Source organism: Suricata suricatta, chromosome 6 (assembly GCF_006229205.1).
Source record: "Suricata suricatta isolate VVHF042 chromosome 6, meerkat_22Aug2017_6uvM2_HiC, whole genome shotgun sequence".
In the NCBI taxonomy this organism is placed as follows: Eukaryota; Metazoa; Chordata; class Mammalia; order Carnivora; family Herpestidae; genus Suricata; species Suricata suricatta.
The window spans coordinates 3,560,024-3,585,547 of NC_043705.1; the positions used below are offsets into that span (position 1 = coordinate 3,560,024).

General features: G+C 44.6%; 1 protein-coding gene, 2 non-coding genes and 1 pseudogene across 8 annotated transcripts; 2 read left to right on the forward strand and 2 right to left on the reverse strand.

Moving 5' to 3' along the window:
- Positions 1 to 3,253: 3,253 nt before the first annotated feature.
- On the reverse strand, positions 3,254 to 3,325 carry TRNAE-CUC. The gene has a single exon. It is a non-coding gene; the product is annotated as a tRNA-Glu (tRNA).
- Positions 3,326 to 3,585: 260 nt separating this feature from the next.
- TRNAL-CAA lies at positions 3,586 to 3,691 on the reverse strand. The gene is made up of 2 exons: positions 3,654 to 3,691; positions 3,586 to 3,631 (listed from the first exon to the last, which is right to left on the reverse strand). It is a non-coding gene; the product is annotated as a tRNA-Leu (tRNA).
- A 286-nt stretch (positions 3,692 to 3,977) lies between these two features.
- LOC115294097 lies at positions 3,978 to 17,027 on the forward strand (annotated as a pseudogene).
- Positions 16,903 to 25,145, forward strand: ZNF692 (zinc finger protein 692). Of its 6 annotated transcripts, none has more exons than XM_029941519.1 (12): positions 16,903 to 16,986; positions 17,634 to 17,821; positions 18,108 to 18,139; positions 18,457 to 18,720; positions 19,252 to 19,300; positions 19,389 to 19,514; positions 19,834 to 20,055; positions 20,143 to 20,220; positions 20,312 to 20,390; positions 21,844 to 21,958; positions 24,438 to 24,537; positions 24,656 to 25,145. In XM_029941519.1, exons 2-12 carry the CDS (start codon positions 17,646 to 17,648, stop codon positions 24,957 to 24,959), a joined length of 1,545 nt encoding a protein of 514 aa, XP_029797379.1. In that variant the 5' UTR covers positions 16,903 to 16,986; positions 17,634 to 17,645; the 3' UTR covers positions 24,960 to 25,145. The 6 variants fall into 6 exon arrangements, with proteins under 6 accessions (XP_029797379.1, XP_029797377.1, XP_029797375.1 ...); XM_029941517.1 differs by lacking the exon at positions 16,903 to 16,986 and adding an exon at positions 17,211 to 17,304 and having other exon boundaries at positions 19,392 to 19,514; positions 19,837 to 20,055; XM_029941515.1 differs by lacking the exon at positions 16,903 to 16,986 and adding an exon at positions 17,212 to 17,304 and having other exon boundaries at positions 19,837 to 20,055.
- Positions 25,146 to 25,524: the final 379 nt, after the last annotated feature.

Below are 25,524 nucleotides of genomic sequence, written 5' to 3' on the forward strand. Positions count from 1 at the left end.
CTTCGTAGGAAAGTGGATGGACCTTGAGGGTGTCATGCTGAGTGAAGTAAGCCAGGCAGAGAAGGACAGAAACCATATGTTTGCACTCATAGGTCTAGCAGGAAAACAAGAGAGACCTAATGGAGAACCAGGGGAACGGAGGAGGGAGAGAGAGTTGGGGAGAGAGAGGGATGCAGAACTTGAGAGACTATTGAATGCTGAGAATGACCTGAGGGTTGGGGGGGAGGGGGGAGGGGGGAAGAGAGTTGGTGGTGATGGTGGAGGGCACTTGAGGGGAAGAGCACTGGGTGTTGTATGGAAAACAATTTGACAATAAAATATTTAAAAAAAAAGACACTCATGAATACTAAGAAAAGGCTGGGGGTTGCTGGAGGGGAGATGGGTGGGGGGATGGGCTGGGTGGGTTTGCTCATTGGGGACGGCACTTATTGGGATGGGCACTGGGTGTATGTGTAGGTGACAAATCGCTGGGTTACACTCCTGAAACCAGTTTAGACTGCATATTGACTAACTTGAATTTAAATAAATAAAGTTTTAAAAAATATACTCAAATAGCTTATGGATGTTATAGACATACAACTAAAGTAAATCTAAATAATGCAGCAGCATCAAATAGATATCAGTATATTGAAATTTTTTAATGAAATTAAGTAGAATTTATGGAGTTTAAATTTACCAGGGTGTTTCATCAACAGATTTGAGCAGGTAAAGGAAAGAACCAGTAAACCTGAAGAGAAGACAATCAATTATAAATTCTGAGACAGAAAATATAGAAACAATCTCAGAGAGCAGAACACCATCCAATTAAGCATATTAAACATAATAGGAGTCCAGAAGGTGACAAGAATGAGGAAAGAGTAGCAACAACATTTGAAAAAATAATGGCTGAACACCTTCCAAATTGGTGAACTCCATGAATCTACACATCGAAAGAACATCAATGATCTCTAAACAGGGTTAAGTTCAAAGAGACTCACAGTTAGACACATTATAATCAAACTGTGACAAAAACAGAGACTACTGAAAGTAGCAAGAAGGAAGCAACTGAGATGCAAATGATTATCACTTATAATAACAGATTTCTCATCAGAAATGACAAAACTTCAGTGTAGTGAGATAATGTATTCAAAGTGCCTAAAGAAGATTTGTCACCCAAACTATGCTTCAAAATGAAAAACACTTATTTCCATATACACACATCCTGAGGACTTTTACTACTAGTAGATCTTCCCTAAAAAAGTGCTAATAAAATTCCTTCTCCTGAAATGAAAGGACACTGTATGGTCACTTGAATCTGTACAAAAAAATAAAGGTAACTACATAGATAAATACAAAACAATTAAAAATATGTAGTTTGCAAATATTTTTTTTTCTGTTTGTCTCTTATCCTCTTAACAAGGTCTTCTGCAGAATAAATTTTTAATTTTGATAAGGTCTGATTTAAAGATGTTTTTGGGGGCACCTGGGTGGCTCAGTTGGGTGAGCATTGGACTTCAGCTCAGATCATGATCTCACAGTTCATGGGCCCAAGCCCTGTGTCTGGCTCTGTGCTGACAGTGCAGAGCCCAGAGCCTGCTTTGGATTTTGTGTCTTTCTCTCTCTCTCTTTCTGCCCCTTCCCTGCTCACACTCTGTCTCTCTCCCTTTCAAAATTAAATAAACATTTTAAAAAATGTTTTCTTTTATGGATCATACTTTTGTTGTTATTTCTAAGAACTCTTCACTAAGCCCCAAGTCTTGAGGATTTTCTCCAATTTTATAGTTTTATATGTAATATTTAAATCTGTGATTCATTGTGAGCTGATTTTTGTGTAAAATGTGAGCAGTTTCTCAAATAAAGTATGTTCATCTACTAACAAACTTTATATAGCCTTGGTAGAAAAATTGGCATATGCATAAAATTACAACAAAGAAAATTAAGGATTTTCATAATCCTACCACTTACAGAAAATTGTTTAAAAAATCATAAAAGTTACATTTAGATGTTCGTCCTTTCCACTTTCATTTTCCTTTCTTCTTAGAAATGTTTGGATCCCTTCCAATTCTTTTTGAAGATGAGGAAAAGTTTTAAAATGATACTCAGAGATTAGATAGAATTTAATTCTTTTTCTTCTTCATTCTTTGACCAGTTTTACCATTAGAAAAGCAATGTTTAGAGAGGATAAACAACTTGCCTTCAACTTGACCACTAACCTAGCCATCATTTACTGTGCCTTGCTCCATACTGGGCTAAAGGGCTAAATTACAAAAAGCAAAAACAAAAGCAAAACAAAACAAAACAAAAAAGGGGCATCTGCTAGAACACAGTAAAGCAGAGGTAAAATTCTTTGTCCACTTTTTGAGGCTGTCTGGGAAGCCAGGTTCTAAAAAACAGGGAAGTAGAGGTATCCTAGTACAGCCCTGGACTGAAGGTCTAGAAAGATGACCATGGAAAAATGAATACTTTTATAAAGAATAAATTAGTAATGGAGGCTCAGAATATTATATGTGTTAAGAAGATAGACTTTAAATGTGATTTAAATGTTTTTATTATGAAAAATTTTCCCCCACAGGCATTACAATAGAAAAGTGGACAAGGAAAATTTCTGGAATAAAAACTTTTAAAAAGAATCTATAAAAGATATTTTGGGGACAACTGCGGGAAATTTGAATGTGAACTGGCATATTGATTTTCTTAGGTCTGACTTTGAATAGCCTAATGATGTCTACAGTTTTCACATGGTGGGGAGGCTGGGGATGCAATAGAGAAAAAGAGAGAGAATGCAGCAAAATATTTATCAATGTTTTATTTAGATAGAGAGAACTGCGGTATTTGTTGTGTCATTATTTTAATTATTCGCCATATTTTCAAAAATTAAAAGGTAGATAGATGTCGGAACAGGGAAGAATTACCAGACTTCCTTCCATAGCAGCAACTGCCTGAGTCGTTAGGAGGAGCTAAGATCCTCCTGAGCAGCCCCTCTATGTCACAGGTGCTGTTCGAAAGGCCTTTTGGACACCAGCGACTTTTTCGCCCCCGGAATGTGGCAGCATCATTCAGTGCTACCTGCATCCTAGGTTTAGGACAATGCCAGACACAGCCATTGCTTATGAATCGTAGTAACTTTCACCCAAAAAATGCACCCTCTGATGACTTTTGGCCAAAAGAGAGAGTCACCCGGAATACAGCAAGGTAAACACTGATGACTTTTGGCCAAAAGAGAGAGTCACCCGGAATACAGCAAGGTAAACATCGGGGGGGAAAAAAAGGCACATTCCCTGACCGGGAATCGAACCCGGGCCGCGGCGGTGAGAGCGCCGAATCCTAACCACTAGACCACCAGGGAACACCTACTGGTGGCACTTGCACTGAACAGAACTAAATATGTGACGCATGACGTACACTAGGAGCATAACTACGATTGGACAAGTTTCGAGTGCCTACCCTTTCTCCACCTCCGAGCAGCAGCGCTTCCGCCCTGGAGATGCAGAAGCCGAAGGAGGACAGCGGCGACAGGGGCGTCGGTACTGCTGCTTCTGGGCAAAGAAACCGCCGGCGTCCCTGGGAAGATGTTGGGGTCCTTTAGGGGAGGAAACAAAAGGCATGTGCCAGAAGTGGGATTCGAACCCACGCCTCTCTTCAGAGACCAGAACGCCTAAGGGGAAGGTGCGCACCTTGAGTCTGGCGCCTTAGACCACTCGGCCATCCTGACACCCACGGACACGCTACCTTGTGAGGTCCACTTCCTGTCTGCGCCAGCGGAGCTGCGCCACCCTCGCCTCGCAGGCCGCAGACTCTCTTCTGTCTGCAGCTCGCCTGGAATTCCGAACGATGACTTCTAACCCGCATCTCCCCAGCGGGGAATCGAACCTGTGGAGCCAGGGGCAAGTACAATCTCACTAGAAAGCTAGAGGGTTCGTGACCAGTGCGCAGGCGTCCCTCCCACTCAGCAAAGGCAGGCACTGTAGTGACAAAGGCAAAGAGCCAGGGCACCGCTGATGCGCATCCTGGCGACCTGCCACTCATCCCTGGCCTTCCTGGTGAAACTCTTGAAAGCACGTGGAAATATACTTGCCAAAGATATATTGTCTTTATTATTATTAGGTATTTCTGCCTTATTGTCCCTGGCATACCCATCCTTCAAGATCCACCCCTCCCCGTCTGACAGTCGCACAGCCATGGTTGAAACAGTGTTAAAGAAAAAGAGTATTCTAACTATTTAAAAAATTGTTCATTCATGTCAATTGTTAAAGTAGGTAAGGAAGACATTACTTAAGAGCTGGGACAGGATAGGTGTAGGCACCACTGCCATGGGGTCTTGAGGTGGGTGGGACAGAGATTGGACTCAGTTCAGACGACAACAACAAAGAACACTGAAATTTTATAGCTAAGGAACCAGGTGGGGGGCAGTGGATGGAAAATTAGTAGGAGAAAATATCATTGAGGATAAAGGCAGGAATTCTATCTGAAATGGCCTACCAGGATTCTTCCCGAATGAACGCCAGGGTGATAAGATCTCACCTTGGGGACAATAGAGGATGAGGAAGCCCATTAGATACCCAGGATGATCAGATATCAAGGATGGTAGATTCTGGCTAAACTTATTTAGCAGGAATCTTGCTAAAATTGGACAATGAAGAGACAAACATGGATGTTCAACTCATGCATAGCAGAAAAAGAGTTTAGGGGGGCAGTTAACAAAAGAGTGTAGAGACAGCTGGCCTGTTTTAGCAACCAAAGGGAAGGCCCAACTCTTCTGCTCCACACTACATACCATTCACTCATTCATTCACTCACTGAGTCCTTATTGAGGGTCCACTCAAAATACAGCAAAAAACAAGCACAGAAACCTTTGCACTGGAAAACCCACTGCACACATATCAAAATTGTATTCAATTCATTAATGAGGAATGCTGAATGATGTTATAACCAATTCAAAGGAGATTTTGAAGATTATCAAAATTATCAGTCAACCAAAGAAGTGTTGAGAAAAGACTGCTAACTGATGGAAGGATAGGTAATAAACGGTAATGTTTAAAGACATGATTTCTACATTGGGGTGATGCTTTTTTTTTTTTTTTTTTTTTTTTTTTACTAGAGAAAAATCAGAGTATACACAAGAATCTTTGGCCTTGCTCTCGGACAGAAATTATTTGCATTGCTATCAGTTTTTACCTGCAGAATTATAAAATAGCCAAAGGTGCCCAAGGAATCAGTTTCTCCCCCAAAGGTCTGCTAACCAATGCTGAGCACTCCACTGTTCATACACTCAGCATCTAAAAGGACAAGAGCTGGATAGTAAAGCAATGAAAACAGATTTTATTCAGGAACTATTACAGTAGGGGATATGAAACTTCATATAGAACTGGGCTCAACTCTAAATACAGCAAGGATAAGTGAGGATTTATAGTCAAGGAGTAAGATGAGAGTCAATGGATGGAAAATTACTAAGAAGAGACAAGAGTAAGGAGATTCTTACTACACTGACCTAACAGAATATCAGCTAAAGGCAGGACAGTCATGAGATATCATCTGGAGGTTGGGGGGGATTAGGAACTTGATTAGATATGGAGGGTGATCAGATGCCAGGGCGGGGGATTCTTGATAAACTGATCTAGCAGGATTATTAAAATTAGACTCTGCAGCTGTGGCCAAACTAAGGTTCTGTGGCTCCAGTTTTCCTGTTCCCCACCCAGTCTGGACTACCTGGCAGCTACCTTTTGCATTACAATGGCCTTGCAAAAGGAGGGTGGATCCAGCTCTGGCCCAATGCCCATCTTGTCCTGAAGCACCCAATTCCAGGGACTCTTCAACACCTGAGATTTACGGGCCTGAAGAAAATTATGCACCCTTGCAAGTGTCATCTGTTGAGACACGTCACACAGAGACTATCACTCCTCTTCCTTTCTCTATGGATTTGCTTATTCAGGACAGCCCTGATTCTTCCACTAGTCCCAGACTAAGACTGCTACCTGCTTCCACAGAGGAGAGCACAATGAAGAAGGAAGATACAGCCCAGGGCAAGAAACAGAAGATCAAAACAGTGTTCTCTCAGACCCAGCTAGATTTCAGAGACGGAAATACCTCAATCTCCAGCAAATGCAAGAACTTTCCAACATTCTGAACCTTAGCTATAAGCAGGTTAAACTGATTCCAGAACCAGAGAAGGAAATTTAAGAGGTGGCAGACAAACAAGTGGCCAAAGAATAGCAGCAGTGTGACTCAGAACAGCTCAGCAACTACAGACACCCAGGCTTCTATTCCGGTCACTGGGGATACCTGATGAGCACTTCTGGAAACTTTCCAAAATGGAGCAACCAGACCTGGAATAATGCAAATTGAAGCAACCACACCTGGAGCAACCACTCCTGGAACAGTCGGCACAACCAGGAACAACCTGGAACCTGGAACGACCAGGCCCAGAACCGTCAGCTCCACATCTGTGAAGCGGGATCTCTGCAGCCCCAGCCCAGGCTCCAGCAAAGTCCGTTCGTTCTTTCTTTCTTTCTTTCTTTCTTTCTTTCTTTCTTTCTTTCTTTCTTTCTTTCTTCTTTCTTTCTTTCTTTCTTTCTTTCTTTCTTTCTTTTTTTGAGATTTATTAAACATATTTATTTAGTTTAGTTTACTTTTAAAATTTACATCCAAGTTAGTTAGCATATAGTGCAACAGTGATTGCAGAAGTAGATTCCTTCATGCCCCTTACCCATTTAGCCATCCCCCCTCCCACAACCCCCCAGTAATGTTCTGTGTGTTCTCCATATTTAAGAAAGAGTCTCTTATGTTTTGTCTCCCTCCTTGTTTTTATGCTATTTTTGCTTCCCTTACCTTATGCTTATCTGTCCTGTGTCTTAAAGTTCTCATAGGAGTGAAGTCATATGATATTTGTCTTTCTCTGACTAATTTCACTTAGCATACTACCCTCTAGTTCCATCCACGTAGTTGCAAATGGCAAGATTTCATTCTTTTTGATTGTTGAGTAATTGTTCATTGTATATACATACCACATCTTTATCTATTCATCCATTGATGGATATTTGGGCTCTTTCCATACTTTGGCTATTGTTGATAGTGCCAGTAAAATTCTTTCTAATGGGGAAAACCAAAGTGTAAAAAAACAAACTACTAAGCATTTTAGTACCCAGTAAATAGTGGATTTATTCCCAAATTACTCTGTGAACATACATGCTGAAGATGTGTGATGATGAGTATATTATTCAGTCTCAACTTAGGCAGTGGCTACATTACTTCTCCTAGGATTTGTCTTCTGGGGTCCTGTAACTCTGCCTGATATTCTGTTTTTCTTTATGCTTATTGTGTCAATTCAGGAGATATGACTGGAGGCTAATTAAAAAGACTTCAGTAGCATTGGCTGCTATCGACAACATGATAAAAGATGTTTCTGTTTGTAGATAACTATATATAATGCTAGTTTGGGTATATTTAGGCTGTAGAATCTGACCTTAAGAATAGAAAGTAGAAATGCAGAGCTATGTGATAAAGGATTATTTGTATTTTCTGAGACTGAAAGGCTTTATTTTTAATAACCTCAGTTGTTACAATGAAGGGTTAAGTTATAATGTGTTTCAATGACTTCCTCTCCCCCTTGTGCTGTTTTGCTACAACTCCTAATTTGTTCATGATTCTAGTATTTGTAGAAAGACATTTCGCATTTTTACGTATTATGATAATAATACCTGTTTGGCTGGTTGATTTATAGGTTTAAGTACAAATAGCAAAATACCCACTTTACTTAAAAAAAAAATCTGCAAGGATGGACATGGGAGCCCAAGGTCAAGGCCTACTTGAAAAAAGGGTTAACTGAACTAAAATGGGCCTGCTTCTCAGTGAGTTATAGAACAGCCTACCACCGGGCTAGTGGAGGTGCCTCACAAGGTCCTCTGTATTTATACAAATAAGGAGACACAGAGAATAATTTCCAAAGCTCTATCTCCCCAAACAAGGGAAACTTTAGGGCTACTTTAGAGCGTGGGATGAATATTAATAAGGAGATTTTATTCATATCATATTCATATTAATAAGGGGATTTTTATTCATATTATGACTATTGGTCACCTCTGGCACTTTCTGATTCACCTGGCCAGGCTGTTTCTCATATGTTTGTTTTTCTGTTCCAGCAGTCTGTTTGTTTCTAAATGGTAAGACTGACAGCTAAACAGAAGCTTCTATGAGTTTAGTTTCTATTTTTTCATTAATTTTTAAATGTTTATTTATGAGAGAGAGAGAATGAATGGAGGAGGGGCAGAGAGGAAGACACAAACTAAAGCAGGCTCCAGTACGCAGGGCTGGAACTACAAGCCATGAGATCATGACGTGAGCCACCCAGGTGGCCAAGGAGTTTCTTAAAGGAAGATTGACAGTTAACCAGAATCTTCACTATAAATTTCCCTAGTTCAGGGGGTCAGACCGGTGACAAGAGGAGCCTAACTAAAGTTTAGTCAAGGGGAATCTTTGTCACTAGTCATCTCTGTTAGCTATTTCCAAGTTTTGCATAATCATTTCTTATCACATTGAACTTCTGTTTGAAAGGAGGGCATGAGCATTAGAAGACAGAGAATGGTGTTTTCTATAATGCTGATGATAATATCCAACTCCTCTGGTGAGCTACTTGGCCTTCGTGAACTTTTGGCCAGCTTAGCTCTACCCGACAGACTCCCATGTGCCTTGGTGAGCTAGCTGCCTATTCCTCAACGTTGAATCTGCCTTCATTCCCATGTCCAGAAAAAGCTCTGCTCTACCTAAGACCCTGAGGGCAAGACTGGGGAAGCAGCTAAGAAGAAAACAAAGTATCTGTTCTTACGAAACTTACATTCCAGTAGAGAAAGACCTAGAATAAACAAAATTATTATATGATGGGAGAGATAAGTACTGTGACAAAAAATAAAGGGGAGAAAGAAAAGTAGAGAGAGATGCAGGCGATGAGAAGGGCCTCTCCCAGGATGTGCATTTTGAGCAGAAGTTTGAAGAGAGTCAGTGACAGGCCAGATAAAATATGTGGGGGTAGAGGGTTTCAGGCATAGGGAAGAGCAAACACAAAGGCCAGCAAGGAAGCAAAACAAACAGTATGGCTGGAACTGAGTGAGAGGGACTCACGCCAGCCTGTAGAATGACACTGAGTGAAGAGGACAGTGTTGAGCTAAGGTGTGGTAAGATATTGGGTGCTGTGCAAGCATGCTCCGGCTGCTGTATGGGGAGTGGGCTCCAGAGTGCAAGAGTGAAGCGGAAATAACAGTTGAGAGGCTACCGAAAGCCCCTTTGACTAAACTGTATGGCAACAAGCCAAGTAGTGAGAGAGATTTGAATTCTGGATACATATTGAAGGTGAAGCCAACAGGATTTGTTGATGGTGTCAACATAAAATGAAACAAATCTTGTAGAATTTCTTTCAAAAGGAAAAGGCTTTTGCTTGAGCTCAAGTTAGGACAGCTGGTCAGGATACATGATCTTCACAAAAAAGAGAGTCTTCCAGGGAAAGAACATTTGGGGCAGGGTTATACATGTTTTAATACAAAGAGTTACAAATTGGGAGCTTGGGGAGATGGTAGAGTAGGAGGACACTGAGCTCACCCCATCCCACGTTTACAACTAGATTATCATCCACATCCAAGTCAATACACCAGAGAGTCATCCAAAGACTGACAGAACAACTCCATAACTAAATATAGAGAAGAAGCTGCCTGTGATAAGTTAGGGGAGTTAAAAAGGCGGGGGGAAGCTGCTCCCAGGAAGGAGGGAGATGCACACATGTACGCATGGAGAGAGCAGAGAAATAGGCCCTTTCATCAGGTAGCTCACATGAGGAAGGCTAATTTCCATAATATTTGGTTTAAAAACCAGATAGCTGATATCTGTGAGTTTGTAAAATCAGTGACATTTTTAACATATTTTTTATAAATTTATTATTTTTAAAAAATATATTTTTTGTATTTTTGATTGTTTCTTTTAACAAGCAGACCAAAACACACCTAGAATATAACTTCCTTTTTATCTTTTTTGTCCACCCCCCCCCTTTTTGGATCTAGCTTCTTCTAACAAGGAGACCAAAACACGCATAGGATGTAGCTTCCCTTTATTTTTATTTGTGTGTTTTGTTTGTTAGTTTTGGATCTTTTCTTAATATAGGAATCACTCTGAGATGCAGGAATACAACAGCCCCTTTACTAACAAAAAAAATTGTTACTTCACAAAATGGCAAGATGGAGAAATGTGCCCCAAAAGAAGGAATAAGAAGTAATAGCCAGGGATTTAATCAATGCAGATATGAATAAGATGTCTGAATTCGAATTTAAAGCAACAAGAATAAGGATACTCGCTGGGCTTGAAAAATTATACAAGATACCATAGAATCCCTAACTGCAGAGATAAAAAACCTAAAAACCAGTCAGGCCAAAATTAAAAATGCTATAACCAGATGCAAACCTGAATAGATACAATGACAAAGAGGATAAATGAATCAGGAGAAAGAATCAGTGATACTAATATTATGGAAAATAACAAAGCTGAAAAGAAGAGGGAGAGAATAATATTAGATCATCAATGTAGACTCAGGAGGTCAGAGATTCCTTAAAGCGTAATAGCATTTGTATCATAAGAGTCTTAAAAGATGAAGAGAGAGAAAAGGGGTTAGAAGGTTCATTTGAGCAAATTTAGGCTGAAAACTTCCCAACTTCCTTCTGGAGAAGGACACAGACATAAAAATCTAAGAAGCACAGAGAAATCCCATTAAATCAACAAAAGCTGGCCATCACCTAAATATATCATAGTCAAATTCACAAAATACATAGACAAGAATCCAAAAGCAGCAAGGGAAAAAAACTCCTTAGCCTAAGGAAAAATATATCAGGTTCACAGCTAATCTGACCACAGAAATGTAGCAGTCCAGAAGGGCGTGGCATGATATATTCTTTGTGCTGAGTGGGAAAAATAGGAAACCAAGAATACTTTATCCAGCAAGGCTGTCATTCATAACAGAAGGAGAGAGAAAGAATTTACCAGATAAACAAAAATTAAAGGAGTTCATGACCACTAAACCAGCCCTGCAAAAAATATTAAAGCGCACTCTTTGAGTGGGAAAAACAGACCAAAATCAATGAAGACTAGAAAGGAACAGAGAAAATCTAAAAACAGCAACAACAAAAATAACTTTACTGGTAATACAATGGCACTATTTTCATATCTATCAATAACCAGTCTGAATGTAAGTGGAATAAATGCGCCAGTCAAAACATAAGGTATCAGAAAGAATAATAGTGAAAAAAGACCCATCTATATGCTGCCTATAAGAGACTCATTTTAGACCTAAAGACACATGCAGACTGAACATGAAGGGATAGAGAACCATCTATCATGTTAATGAACATCAAAGGAAAGCCAGTGTAGCCATAGTTATATAAGATAAACTAGATTTTATTTTATCTTATTTTAAAAAATAAATGCTTATTTATTTTGAGAGAGAGCAAGTGGAGGAGGGCCAGAGATAAAGAGGGAGAGAGAGAATCCCAAGCAGTCTCTTTGCTATGAGGCTAGAGCTCAGTGTGGGGCTTGATCTCGCATACTTACGATCATAACCTGAGCCCAAATCAAGAGTTGGGTGCTTAGCCACTCAGCTGACCCAAACAAACTAGATTTTATTATATTTTTTAAAATGTTTTAAAACTTATTTACTTTGATGGGGTCAGGAAGCAAGGAAGGGCAGAGAGAGAGGGAGAGAGAGAGAACCCCAAGAAGCTTCACACTGTCAGAGGAGAGCCTGAGGTGGGACTCGAACTCACAAACCATGAGACCATGACCTGAGCTGAAATCAAGAGTTGGCTGCTTAAACAACTGAACCACCCAGGTGCTCCAAACTGGATTTTAGAACAAAGACTAACAAAAGATGAAGAAGGGACCATTAAGGTGTCTATCCATGAAGAAGATCTAACAATTGTACATATTTATACCCACAACTTAGAGCACCCAAATATATAAATCAATTAATAACCAACATAAACTCGTTGCTAATAATACCATAATAGTAGGGGACTTTAACACATGACTTACAGCAATGAACACATAATCTAAGCAGAAAATCCACAAGGAGACAATGACACACTGGACAAGATGGACTTAACAGATATATTCAGAACATTTCATCCTAAGGCAGAATACACATTCTTTTTGAGTGCACATGGAATATGGTCCAGAATACATCACATTCTGGGTCACAGGTCAACCCTCAACGTTCAAAAGGATCAAGAAATACCATACATATTTTCAGCGCACAGTGCTATGAAACTTGAAGTCAACCCCCCCCCACACACACAATTTTTTGGAGAGCCCTTGAATACATGGAGGTTAAAGGGCATCCTACTAAAGAATGAATAGATTAACAGGAAGTTAAAGAGGAAATTTAAAAAGTACATGGAGGCCAATGAAAAAGAAACACAGCAGTCCAAAACCTTTGGGATGCAGCAAAGGCTGTCCTAACAGGGAAGTGTATTGCAACACAGGTCTACCTCACAAAGCAAGAAAAATCTGAAATGCACAACCTAATCTTACACTAAAACAACTAGAAAAGGAACAGCAAATAAAGCCTATGACCAGCAGAAGGGAAATAATAAAGATTAGAACAGAAATAAACTTTAAAAAAACAATAACAACAACAACAACAACAGAAGAACATATCAGTGAAAATAAGGGCTGGTTCTTTGAGAGAATAAATACAATTGATAAACCCTAGCCGGACTTATCAAAAAGAAAAGAGAAAGGCCCCAAATAAATAAAATCGCAAATGAAAGAGGAGAGATCACAACAAACACCACAGAAATACAAACAATGATAAGAGAATACTATGAAAACAAACTGGATAATCTGGAAGAAATGAACAAATTCCTAGAAACATACAAACTACCAAAACTGAAACAGGAAGAAGTAGAATATTTGAACAGACCCATGACCAGTAAACAAAATTGCATCAGTAATCCTCTGACAATCAGAAGTCCAGGGCCAGATATCCTCCCAGGGGAATTCAATCAGACATTTAAAAAATAGTTAATCCCTATTTTCATATTGTTCCAAAAAACAAAAATGGAAGGAAATCTCCCAAACTCATTCCATGGGGCCAGCATTATCTTGATTCCAAAACCAGACAAAGAACAAACTAAAATAGAGAATTACAGGACAATATTCCTTATGAGCAGGGATGCAAAAAGTTTCAACATGAGACTAGCTAATTGAATCCAACAGTACATTTAAAGAATCATTCATGATCAAGTAGGATTTATTCTGAGGCTTCAGGGCTGGTTCAATATCCACAAATCAATCAACCTTTATCAACCTGATAAACCACATTAATAAAAGAAAGTATAAGAACTTTATGATCCTCTTGATAGCTGCAGAAAATGCATCTGACAAAATACAGCATCTATTCTTGATAAAAACCCTCAATAAAGTAGGGACAGAAGGAACATACCTCAACATCATAAAGGCCATATATGAAAGACTCACAGCTAATATCATTCTTATTGGGGAAACACTGGGAGATTTTCCTCTATAGTCAGTAACAAGACAAGCATGTCTACTTTTACCATTACTATTTCACGTAGTAGTGGAAGTCTTGATCACAGAAATTGGACAATAAAAAGAAATAAAAGTCATTAAAATCATCAAGAAAGAAGTCAAACATTTACTATTTGCAAATTACATGATACTATATGTAGAAAACCCAAAGTACTCCATAAAAAAATTGCTAGATCTTCTACATGAATTCAAAGTTGTAGGATATAAAATCAACATACAGAAATCTGTTGCATTTTTATACACCAACAATGAAGCAGAAATAGAAACAAAATAATCCACCCCATTTACAATTTCATCACAAACAAAAGATACCTAGGAATATACCTGGGCAAAGAGGTAAAAGATCTTTACTCTGAAAACTATAGAATCTTATTACAGACAGTAATTAAAGAGAACGCTAAGAAATAGAAAAACATTCCATGCTCATGGATAGGAGGAACAAATACTTTTAAAATGTCTATACTACCCAAAGCAATCTACATATTTTATGCAATCTCTATCAAAATATACTACCATCATTTTTCACAGAGGTCGATCAAACAATTCTAATATTTTTATGAACCATAAAAGACCCCAACCAGCCAAAGCAGTCCTGAAAAGGAAAAGCAAAGCTGGAGGTATCATGATTCCTGACTTCAAGCTGTATCACAAAGCTGTAGTGATCAAAACAATATAGTATTGTTACAAAACCACACACATAGATCAGTGGAACAAAATAGAAAGCCCACAAACGGATACATACTTATATGATCAACTAATCTTCAACAAGGCAGAAAAGAATATCCAATGGAAAAAGATAGTCTTTTTAATAATTGGTGCTGGGAAAACTGGACAGCAACATGCAGAAGAATGAAAACAGACCACTTTCTTACACCATACCCCCCCCCCAAAAAAAAGGATGAAAAAGGATGAGAGATTTAACTGTGAGATAGGAAACCATCAAAATCCTGGAGAAGAACAAAGGTAGCAATCTCTTTGACCTTAACTAGTACAATTTCCTACAAGATGTTGCCTCTGGTACATTTCCAGAGGCAAGGGAAACAAAAGCAAAAATGAACTATTGGGACTTCATCAAGATAAAAAGCTTTCTTTGGGGTGCCCAGGTGTCTCAGTCAGTTAGGCATCCAACTCCTAATTTGGGCTCAGGTCATGATCTCATGGTTTGAAGGTTTGACCCAATGTTGGGTTCCATGCTGATGGTGTGGAGCCTGCTTGGGAGACCCTGTCTCTCTCTCTCTCTCTCTCCCTCCCTCCCTCCCCCACCTGTGCCCTCTCTCAAAAATAAGTAAATAAGTAAATAAGTAAGTAAGTAAATAAATAAATAAATAAAGCTTTGCACAACAATGAAAACAATCACCAAAATTGAAAGGCACCCTAAGGAATGGGGCAAGATATTTGAAAATGACATATCTGATAAGGAGTTAGTATCCAAAAACATTTAAAAATTTAGAAAAAGGAGGGATGTAAATCGTGAGAGACTATGGAATACTGAAAATGAACCGAGGGCTGAAGGGGGATGAGGAGGGGGGAGGGGAATGATAATGGAGGAGGGCACTTGTGGGGAAGAGCACTGGGTGTTTTATGGAAACCAATTTGACAATAAACTACTAAATTTTTTTAATTTAAAAAAGGGTTAGTATCCAAAATCTATAAAGATCTTATTTGACTCAACACCCAAAAAACAAATAACCCTGTTTAAAAAAATGTGCAGATGACATGAATAGAAAAATTTCCAAAGACATCCAGATGGCTAACAGACACATGAAAACATGCTCAGCAGCAATCATCACCAAGGAAATACAAATCAAAACCACAATAAGATACCACCACACACTTGTCAGTATGGCTAAAATCAACAACACAAGAAACAACAGTTGTTGACAGGGATGCGGAGAAAGGAGAATCCTCTTGCACTCTTGGTGGAAATTCAAACTGGTGCAGCCATTCTGGAAAACAGGAAGGTTCCTCAAAAGGTTAAAAATAGAACTACCTGATGATCCAGCAATTGCACTACTAGGTATTTATCCAGAATACAAAACTATAGATTCAAAGAAGGTCCATGCGCCCTGATGTTTATAGAAGCATTATCAACAATAGCCAATTATGGAAAGAGCCCAAATGTCCATAGACTGATGAATAGATAAAGAGGAAGTGGTATATATCTCTATCTCTATCTCTATCTATCTTTCTATCTATCATGAAATATTACTCAGTCATAAAAAAGACTGAAATCTTGCAATTTGAAAGGACTCGGAGGGAGCTAGAGTATATTATGCTAAGCAAATTAAGCCAGTCATAGAAAGACCAATACCATATGATTTCACTCATGGAATTTAAGAAACATATCAGATGAAAATTGAGGAAATAAAAAACCGAGGAAAACCATAACAGACTCTGACTGTAGAGAACAAACTGAGGGTTTCTGGACAGGAGGTGGGCACTGCTACTGGTTAAATAAGTGATGGGTATGAAGCAGGGTGCATGTTGTGATGGGCTAGGGTGCTGTATGTACATGATGAATCACTAAATCTGAAACTAATATTACACTGTATGTTAGCTTACTGGAATTTAAAGACATACTTGTAAAAAACAAAATAAAGCCATGGGGCAACTAGATCACTCTAGAAGAGGTAAGAGACAACACTTGTTTTAGGGCGTGATCAGGGGGACGCTGTGTTTTGTTGGGACAGAGGGGGAAGATCAAGGAAGGAAAGGAGGATCCAATGAAGAAGGAAGAAAATCAGGAAAGTGTGAAGTCACAGAAGCCAATAGAATGTGGGGTTGGGTGGCATGAAGGGAAAGATCTACACTGTCAGATATTGCTCTGTGATGGAGGAGAAACAGTAGTCAAGTGACCATTCCACTCCAGCCGCTGGTTGGAGGGAAAACTCCCCTGTAGTCATTAGAAAAGAGAACGGGAAATCAACAAGAGTCCACAGAGAATCTAGGCAACTTTTCAGAGGACTTGTGATGCAGAGGGAATGGGTCCTGGGGTTCTAGAAAGGAGTCTAGTTGGTTTTTAAGGGTGGCAGATTCTGCAGTGCATGTGTGCGCGCTGGTGGCAACCGAGAGGGAGAAATTGAAGGTGAAACACAAAATAATAGTTGTGGAAACGATATCCATGAGCAGGCTGGAGAGGCTGCGGTCGGCATACAGGGGGCGGGCTTGGCTCCATTCACTTCCCCATCAAGGGCAGGCTTTTGCACAAAAGTCACCCATCCACAATCCCCCGGGAGCTCAGCAAAGCGCTTGGGCAACTCCTGCGGGAACTACACCTCCCGGCAGGCGCTGCGCTAGTGGCCAATGCGCAGGCGCGCCGCGGGTCTCAGCGTCTCCCCTCCCAGCAGCCCCGGCCCCAGTTCCCGGCGGGAGCCAGCGACACGGAGGGGGACGGGTTCCTCTTAAAAGAGAAACGGCGGCGGTGCGCGCGAGGTGGGCCCTTGTCCGTCTGTGCTCTCCGGGCCTGCGCGTGACACGGGGGAGGCGCAGGCGCGTTCCGGGCGAGGGCGGGTGGGGCGCGCAGGTAAGGCCGAGTCGGGGAGGACCGCGGCGGCCGCTCTGGGGGGCCTGGGAGCTGTTGGTGGCGTTGGCCGGACCGACGCCTAGTGAGCGTTGAGTTAGGCGGCCCGCGAGCTGGTGGGAGCCCTCCGACCCAGCCCCGCCCACATTCACCCCGCTGTGAAGAGCGCCCCCACGGTCCCTGACTTGCCCTTCCCGCGTCAACCAGGGAAGGCCTGTGCTATGTTCAAGGTGAAACTGTTACCAACTTCTCGTCCCGCCCCCGTTGAAATTTCTCTGTCTCACGTCCCTTCCCCAAGGCTTCCGTTTCTACACTTAATATACCTAGGGTCAGGCCATTTTTCTGACCTTGACTCTGTGTCTCTGCCTCCCACTCCACAGCGCTGGTGTTACAGGCCCCGTAACGTAAACTGGGGTGACTGGGGCCAATGGCAGCGATGCTATTGAAATGACTTAGTCTTGCTCCAATTCACTGATGAGGAAACTGAGGCCCCAGTGGCGGGTGGAGGCAGAGGCCCAGGATTAGGTACGCCCATATGCGTGTCTCCTACACCTTGTAGGTCTTGGTGCCTATGGCTTCCTCCCCGGTGGACGCATCCCGCAGGCGACAGGAGAAGCGACGGCAGCTGGACGCGCGCCGCAGCAAGTGCCGCATCCGTCTAGGTGGCCACATGGAGCAGTGGTGCCTCCTCAAGGAGCGGCTGGGCTTCTCCCTGCACTCGCAACTCGCTAAGTTCCTGTTAGACCGGTTAGGGGCCGGGCAGGACTCTGGGGGAGGGCACCCAGGCTGCAACACCTAGTCCCCTTCCAGGGTCAGGTGGTGGCCCATTGCTCCTTACCACCTGCAGCTTTCTCATTTCAGCAGAACCGCCTCTGTGATTTGTGGCCTCTGGGGGGTCCTGTGCCCTCCTCTTGGTCCCCAGCGAACAGGGGGGTCCTTAGGACTGGGTGCCTTAAAAGTGTGCACGTGCAGAGAGCTGAGGGCAGTTGGCCTGGACCCCTACCTAAACTGCCTCTCTTTCCTACCCTGGCAGGTACACTTCTTCAGGCTGTGTGGTATGTGCAGGTAGGTAGGGAATAGCTTAGAGGTAGGGGGTCAGGAGCCAGGGAGGGAAGAAGGACAAAAGGGAGTGATGTGACCCAGCAGCACCCTCCTGAATGAGTTTGAGAAAAAGTGGAGGAGTTGGGGAGCCCAGGGTAGTTTGACAGGAACAGCCTGTATAAAAGAGAGCAATGTCTCGGGACCTTGGAGGTTCTGGGCTCTGAAGAATGGCAAACTGGACTAGGGTTGCCCAGGGGGCTGGGGGACAGGGCTGAATGTGGCCCCAGAGTGAGAGTAGGGGGCCTCCCAGGTTACCCTGACTGTTGCCTTCACCATTCCAGGTCCTGAGCCTTTACCCCCCAAAGGTCTACAGTATCTGGTGCTCCTATCTCATGCCCACAGTCGAGAATGCAGCCTGGTACCTGGGCTTCGGGGACCCGGGGGCCAAGATGGGGGTCTTGTGTGGGAGTGCTCTGCGGGCCACACCTTCTCCTGGGGCCCCTCTTCAGGCCCCATATCTCCAGAGGAGCCCAAACCAGTTTCCCGGCCAAGTACTGCCCCAAGAAGCTGGTGCCCAGAGGCCAAGAGTGGGCAGGAGCCTGCAGGTAGGCTGGGGGAAAGAAGAGTTGTGGAGAAGAGGAAGGGAAGAGGTTCCCATCTCTGCTGCTTAGAACTCCATTTTCTAAAAATTATACTTTCTCAATGGAAAAACTATACTTACAAGGAAATACATCCTTAAATATATTTTCAGATATAAAAGGCAAAATACAGAATAGGGTGTATGTTGTTACTAACGCTGGAAAAATAAAGGGAGAAAGAATGTGTGTATGCACTTACGTATGTGTAAAATATTCCTGGAAGAGCATGTAGGAAACCAGGCTCTCTGGAAAGAACTAGGTGATTGGGGGATAGCTAGGTGAGTGGGGGATAGTATTGGAAAAGAGACTGTTCATAGTGTAACTTTTTATACTTTTATTTTTTGAACCATGTGAACGTATCATTTCTAAAATAAAATATCCCTTCCCACTCCAGTAGCACCCTACTCTTCTTCCTAAGAGTCCTCCCTCCACTTCAGGCCTTAGAAGTACACCTGTCCTCATCCCTCCAGCCCTGAGTTCTTTCTCCTTTGACTACAGGTTTGGAATCTGAGCATGATGAGAGGATGCAGGAGGCCAGGTCACCCAGGTGAGGTTGGGGGTGGGAGGGGAGGACAGGTTTGGGTGGAAGGTGCAAGCGAAGGAGCAGAGCCTGAGGTTTGCCTTCCTTGGTCCAGCAGGGAAGTAGGGCCCCTCCTGGAGACCTTCCCACCCCCAGGAGAAGAGGGGGAGGAGGAAGATGAGGATGAAGAGGAGATGCTCAGTGATGCCAGCCCATGGACCTACAGCTCCTCCCCAGATGAGCAAGTTGGGGCTGAGGGAGGATGCTGAACAGAGCAGGAGGAGGGAGGGAGCAGCTGGCTGGGGCTCCCAAAGCTTTGCAGACTTATTAGTGGGGAAGGCAGGATGGGCTTTGGGGAAGGAAGAATTGGAGGCTTTGAATTGGGTGGAAGATGGCCAAGTTAGACTGTCGGGGAGAGTGAAAGTTGAAAGCAGGTGTGAACAGAGATCATGGGGTATGAGGAGTAAGGTTGTTCCGAGTTTGGGATCTTTGCAGTTTGGGGGCTCGGGACGAGCTGAGAGCCCAGGGAAATAATGCCCTCCTCTTCCTTCTCTTTTCAGCAGTGATCCAGATGCCCCCAGACTCCTTCCTTCCCTTGTCACCCATACTCTTATGGAGGGGGAGACATCCTCAGCCCCAGCAGCTCCCCTCAATCCTCTTCCTGTACAATCCTCCTCCCCCTCATCACTGGGTTCTGGACCTCTCCTGTCTACTGAAGTTGGGGTACAGCCGGAACTCAGAGGGACGCCTCAAACAGCCCAGGAGACTGAGCCCTTGGCCAGGTAACCTGATGGCTGAGACAGAGGGCAGGGGCATCCTGGGACATGGCCCTCCCTCGAGGCCCTCTGCTCCCTCTTTGCTGCCCGTAGCCCTGGGAGTCAGGCCCAGTCTGCTCTGGCCTTGGTCTGGGAGGAGGATACGGCACAGATCGGCCCCAAGAGAATTAGGTAGGCCTTGCAGGGGGGCCTGGGTGGGGGGAGGGCAGGGGCTGAAGAGAGCCCCGGAAGAGAGTCCTCCTCCCTTTCCTCCTCCTCCCAGGAAAGCTGCCAAAAGAGAGCTGCTGCCTTGTGACTTCCCTGGCTGTGGACGGATCTTCTCCAACCGACAGTATTTGAATGTGAGGAATGTGAGGGACACAGACTGGGTTTTATGTGGCTTCAGAGGTGAGAAGGGCTGAAGGAGATGCTGAGGGGAAGGAGAAGCTGAAGCAAGGAAGCCTGGACTGTGGGTGGGTTCAGAGAGAGGAAGAGGAAGATCGGGGTAGACCTGCAGAGCTTACCTACAGTTAATAATCACTAAAGCAGACAACTGATAGATAAGGTAGAGAACCAAGCCTCCAGCACACAGCTGCTTCCCACTACTGCTGGTTGCGTGGGCCCTGCAGGCGTCACTTGGAGATGATGATGGCATTCCTCAGGCCCTTGGAATTGTATTACCGTTCTAAGTGCTTGATACGGGTCAAGTCCTTTGATCTTCAAAAGATCCCCTATGGAGGAGGTGCTGATACTGTTGCTGCTTTGCAAATGAGGAAACTGGAGCACACAGAAAGGTTAAGCAATTCCCAAGACTCTTAGGTAGTGTGTGATGGTGCTGGGGTTTCTGAGCCCACACTCAGCCACCTGGCCCAGCTGGCTTGAGTGGGCAGTTCTAGTGCCAGAGGACTGGAGGGCTGTCCCCAGCCTAAGTGCAGGAGACGTTTGGGGCACAATGAGGGAAGGGCCCCAGCCCTCACACTCCTTCAGAGCCCTCCCAGACCCAAGTCCTGAGGCTGAGAGCCCAGACCAGAGGGATGGTGAGGCAAGGGGTGGACGACATTTGGGCAGGAAAGCTCTGGGCTGAGAAGAACTTTACCAGGGCTAGGTCAAACTCATTTGAGCTTGTTAATGGAGGAGACTGAAGCAGCCACCAGCAGCAGTCTAACTGCGAGAAAGCAGGACTATAGATAAGGGAAAGCCCAGACAATTTAATGAGCCAGGATGTGAAGTTAAGTGAGACAGGAGACATATTTCCAAGAAATAATCAGGGAGCTAAGAAAGAACACACAATCCCTAAAAGCGTTCCAGATTGAGAACATACACGTTGTGTGTGTGTGCGTGTGTGTGTGTGTGTGTGTGTGTGTGTGTGTTTCTAAAGTAGATTTAGGAAAACATCACATAATATATACCCATGGTTAGCAATAAAGTAGGCAATCTGGGCAATATTATTGTATATTAATACTGATATTGAAGAGGATAATCTATCCAAATTGTATTCTCATTCCCAGCAGACAGCAAATCCATGGTTAGGGAACCAGCAGTGTCAGCAGAATGGGACTTTGTTCAGGGAACTGGGCATTGTAAGGAAGGTTGTGGCACAAAGGTGAGGTAATGAGCGTCCAGGACAGAATAGGCTGAGGGCAGAGTTTGGTCCCATGTCTGCACGGGATGGTGGGCTCGCATATAGGTGAGGACTGGCCAGGATGATGTGAGCTGGTGGTGACGGAACTGTTGGGGGGTGGGGAAGGAGCAGAGGAGCCTGCCTCCTGGGTCAGCTCTGGTGGTCTTCCTGAGACCACCTGTTTCCTTCCCTAGCACCACAAGAAATACCAGCACATCCACCAAAAGTCCTTCTCCTGCCCAGAGCCAGCCTGTGGGAAGTCCTTCAACTTTAAGAAACACCTGAAGGAACATGTGAAATTGCACAGTGGTGAGTGTAGAAATGCCTCCTCACTTTCCTCTCCTGTGGGCCCCTTCACTTCTCCGTGTGTGCTCTGTCGCCTCCCTGTGGCGTTCCCTTCACTTGCCCTGTGAGGCCTGTCACCTCCTATCTGCGGGTGCCATCACACCCCTCTGTGGGATGACTCACTCACACTCAGCTCTCTGTGTTGTGCACCTGCCTGCTTGAGACTGTTCTAGGTGTGGGGTACAAAAGTGAACAAAGACATCCACTCTAATGATAACATACAAAGAGATGTGAAAGCAGGAAAGGGGTGTTGAGCATGAGAGAGGAGTTTCTTTTGTGGAAAGGGAAGCGTCTTTGAGCCAAGACCTATGTGAAGGGAGGAATAGAAGCTTGTCCATGTCTGTGGGCAGCACTGGGGAGGCCCTGAACTGGCATCTGCATGGGATGTTCCAGGAACGGAGAGGAGGCCAGGACGTTAGAAAGGAAGGAAAAGCGGTAGGTAGCAGGGGCCTCCAACACTACCATCAAGATGGTTTGGCTTCTGGTTGAATGAGACGGACACCATCCCAGGGTGGTGTTGTGTAGCAGAAGGACATAATGACCTTAAGACTGATTTTGTGACTGCCATGTGGAGAAATGGGGCTGTAGGAATGTGCAGTGTGCAGTAATGGCAGCCTTGACACCACTGGTACAGTCGAGTTGGTGAGAAGTGGCTGGAGGCTGATATGAGCATGAAGGTGGATCGGAAGGGCTGCTGTGAGGACAGATTCGCCTCAGGTGGATGGGCAGGAGGGCATCAAGGGTTGACTCGAAGGATTCCAGTTTGAGTAACTGGGCAGAGGTAATGTGATTTCTTGAAAATGAGGAGCAGGCTTTAGGAAAGGGATGGTTTATTTGGGACATGATAATTTAGCATCCCAGAAGATGTGAATCTGGAGTCTGGAGATATTGGGGGGGAGTGTTTATTACAAGCACATGGATATTATTTGGAGCTAAGAGTGGAGTGTACCTCCATGGAGTGAATGTAGGTAATGAATAGTAATGAATGGATGGGGCAGGTGGGAAGGGCAGCTACCAAGTGGCCAGTGAGGCAAATGAAGAGAGCAGTACTTGAGCCAAGAGAGGAGGACAGAGGGTGGCTTGTGCCAGTACTCTAAGACGGGGTAAGATGAGGATGAAGACTTTGACTAGATGACAGTGTAGGATGTGACAAGGGAGAGGACAGCCAGAATGGAATGAGTTCAAGGAGAGAGAAGCTAGGGAAGTGGAGAGCAAATATGGACCACTCTTTGGAGTTTTGCTGTGAAGACAAGTAGAGAAATGGGGGCCTTAGCTGGAAAGCTGTGAGCTTGGGGGCACAGAGAGAGGAAAGGGATCTGAGAGGAAAGGGTTACTGATGCCTAGGTGGAGTGGGCAGCCTCCAGCCAGGGAGAAGAGGCATGTCTCTGCACAGTTGGACGGTGACTACAGTGGAGCAAGTATTTACACATATGGGCACAAACATAAGTTTCCTGATGGATTAGATAAGGGGAAAGATGTGGGTATTGTCTCCTGGCCTCTCTCTTCTTGGTGACTTGAAAAATAAGATCGCTACTGAATGAGGCTGGCAGAGAGAGGAGGTGGTGGGAGAGTGAAATACAGAGGCATATGGCCGACCCTTGAGACTTGTGGTTGTGGATGGAAAGGAGACGCTGGTGGGTGGGTGGGGGCATGGATTGTGGGATGTTTCTACTCCCCGTAGCACACCTGTACGGCTCTGGAGCGGGCCCAGTGTCGTGTTTATCCTAAGTTAGGTTTTAACCAAACAGGTCCAGCTGAGGAAGAGGGGCCCGTGAATCGGTAGTATGAGTGAAGGAAGGCTACAAAGACACCTTGGGAAGGGAACTGGGTGAGGAGTGTGGAGGGAGACAACGGAAAGTCAGCGGGCTCCTGGACTGGCAGCGTGGAGTCACAGGCTTATTGCAGCTGGACAAAGTAGTAGAAGGCCCTTGCTGGAACTGGCATGCTTCAAATTACAATTTCTCAGAGCGGTGGGAGACTAGGTCAGTGAAAGGGAACAGAAATGTGGAGTGCTGGCTGCAGAGAGGCCTGGAGCCAGAGATTTGGTGGTAGAGCACCATGGTAGAGTGATGGGGAAGAAGACTACAGTGTACAGGTGTGGTCTGACAGTGGGAGTGAGACGGATGTCTAAAGGATGCCACAAGAAGTGACGATACCCCGTGTGGCCTGCCCTGAGGCTTGGAGGTACAGGAAAAAAGCCACAGCGGGCCTGTGAGAGCTGCTGGAGAAGGGCAAAGGGCAGGTGCTGTTAGTGCTGGCAGGTTCAGGGGGAAAAAGGAACAGGCTGGCTGCTGACAGCCACAGGGCACTTTTGGGGGCTGAGATGGGTAGGATAAGCAGGCTGAATGGGGATAGTACTCCTGGGAGGGTTGGCAGGTGGGTTGGGCTGAGGAGGGGCCACGGCCTGGGGCTGAATGCTGGGGTGTCCTCTGTGCACCTGCAGACACCCGGGACTACATCTGTGAGTTCTGTGCCCGGTCGTTCCGCACCAGCAGCAATCTCGTCATCCACCGGCGTATCCACACTGGCGAGAAGCCCCTGCAGTGAGTGTGGGGGAAGGCGTATGGGTGGGAATGGACGGCTGTGGGTTGGGGGGGGACTGCTGTGGGGAAGGCAAGATGGGCTGAAGCACCGTCCTCCTCTCTGCTGTCCCTGGCTCAGGTGTGAGATCTGCGGGTTCACCTGCCGCCAGAAGGCCTCCCTGAACTGGCACCGGCGCAAGCATGCCGAGACAGCCGCCACTCTACGTTTCCCCTGTGAGTTCTGTGGCAAGCGCTTTGAGAAGCCAGACAGTGTTGCAGCTCACTGCAGCAAGAGCCATCCAGGCCTGCTCCCAGCTCCACAGGAGTCACCCGGCCCTTCGGAACCCTCCCCCAACATCTCTGCCTCTGTGACCCTGAGGTCTGATGAGGAGTCCACGCCTTCTCTGGTTCCTCAAGCTCTGACCACGCTCCATCAGCAGTGAGCATTCCTGGGCTCTGAGGAACCAGACCCCAGGGACTGAAGGGGAGCAAGGAAGAGAAGGGCCAGATTCCTGGTCCCCAGAAACTAGGATGACAGGGAATGCAGGGTGGTGGGGGGCAAAAAAAACAAAGACAGGATACTTTAGGCTTCCTAAACAACAGAATAAACCCAGTATTTTACAGCTGTATGTGGGCAGACTGAATGTTTTGGCACCTGAAGAACGAGAACCCGTATTCCTCTGGAAATAGGCTATGTTAGAATGTGCTGAGTGTACCACAGGTGCAGGCCCTGTTCCTCTCTGTAGGCCCCCTACCCCAAGGACCCAGCTTTCTTTCCCAATTTGCTTTGATACTTTGTAGTCCTTTTCAGTGGAGTGTCACTCCTATTCTTGTACTTAAGCAGGGCAGGGTGTGACAGTAGAGAGCACTGGGTCATTCCAGAGGAATAGTTGGAGCAGGAATGGAGGTATGGGAGCCTGAGCCACATTCGCCCTCTTCACCAACCGAGAACCAAGTGTATAGGCCTGAAGAGCCTTGCCTTCCAGTGCAAAATCAAGGGGGCTGTAC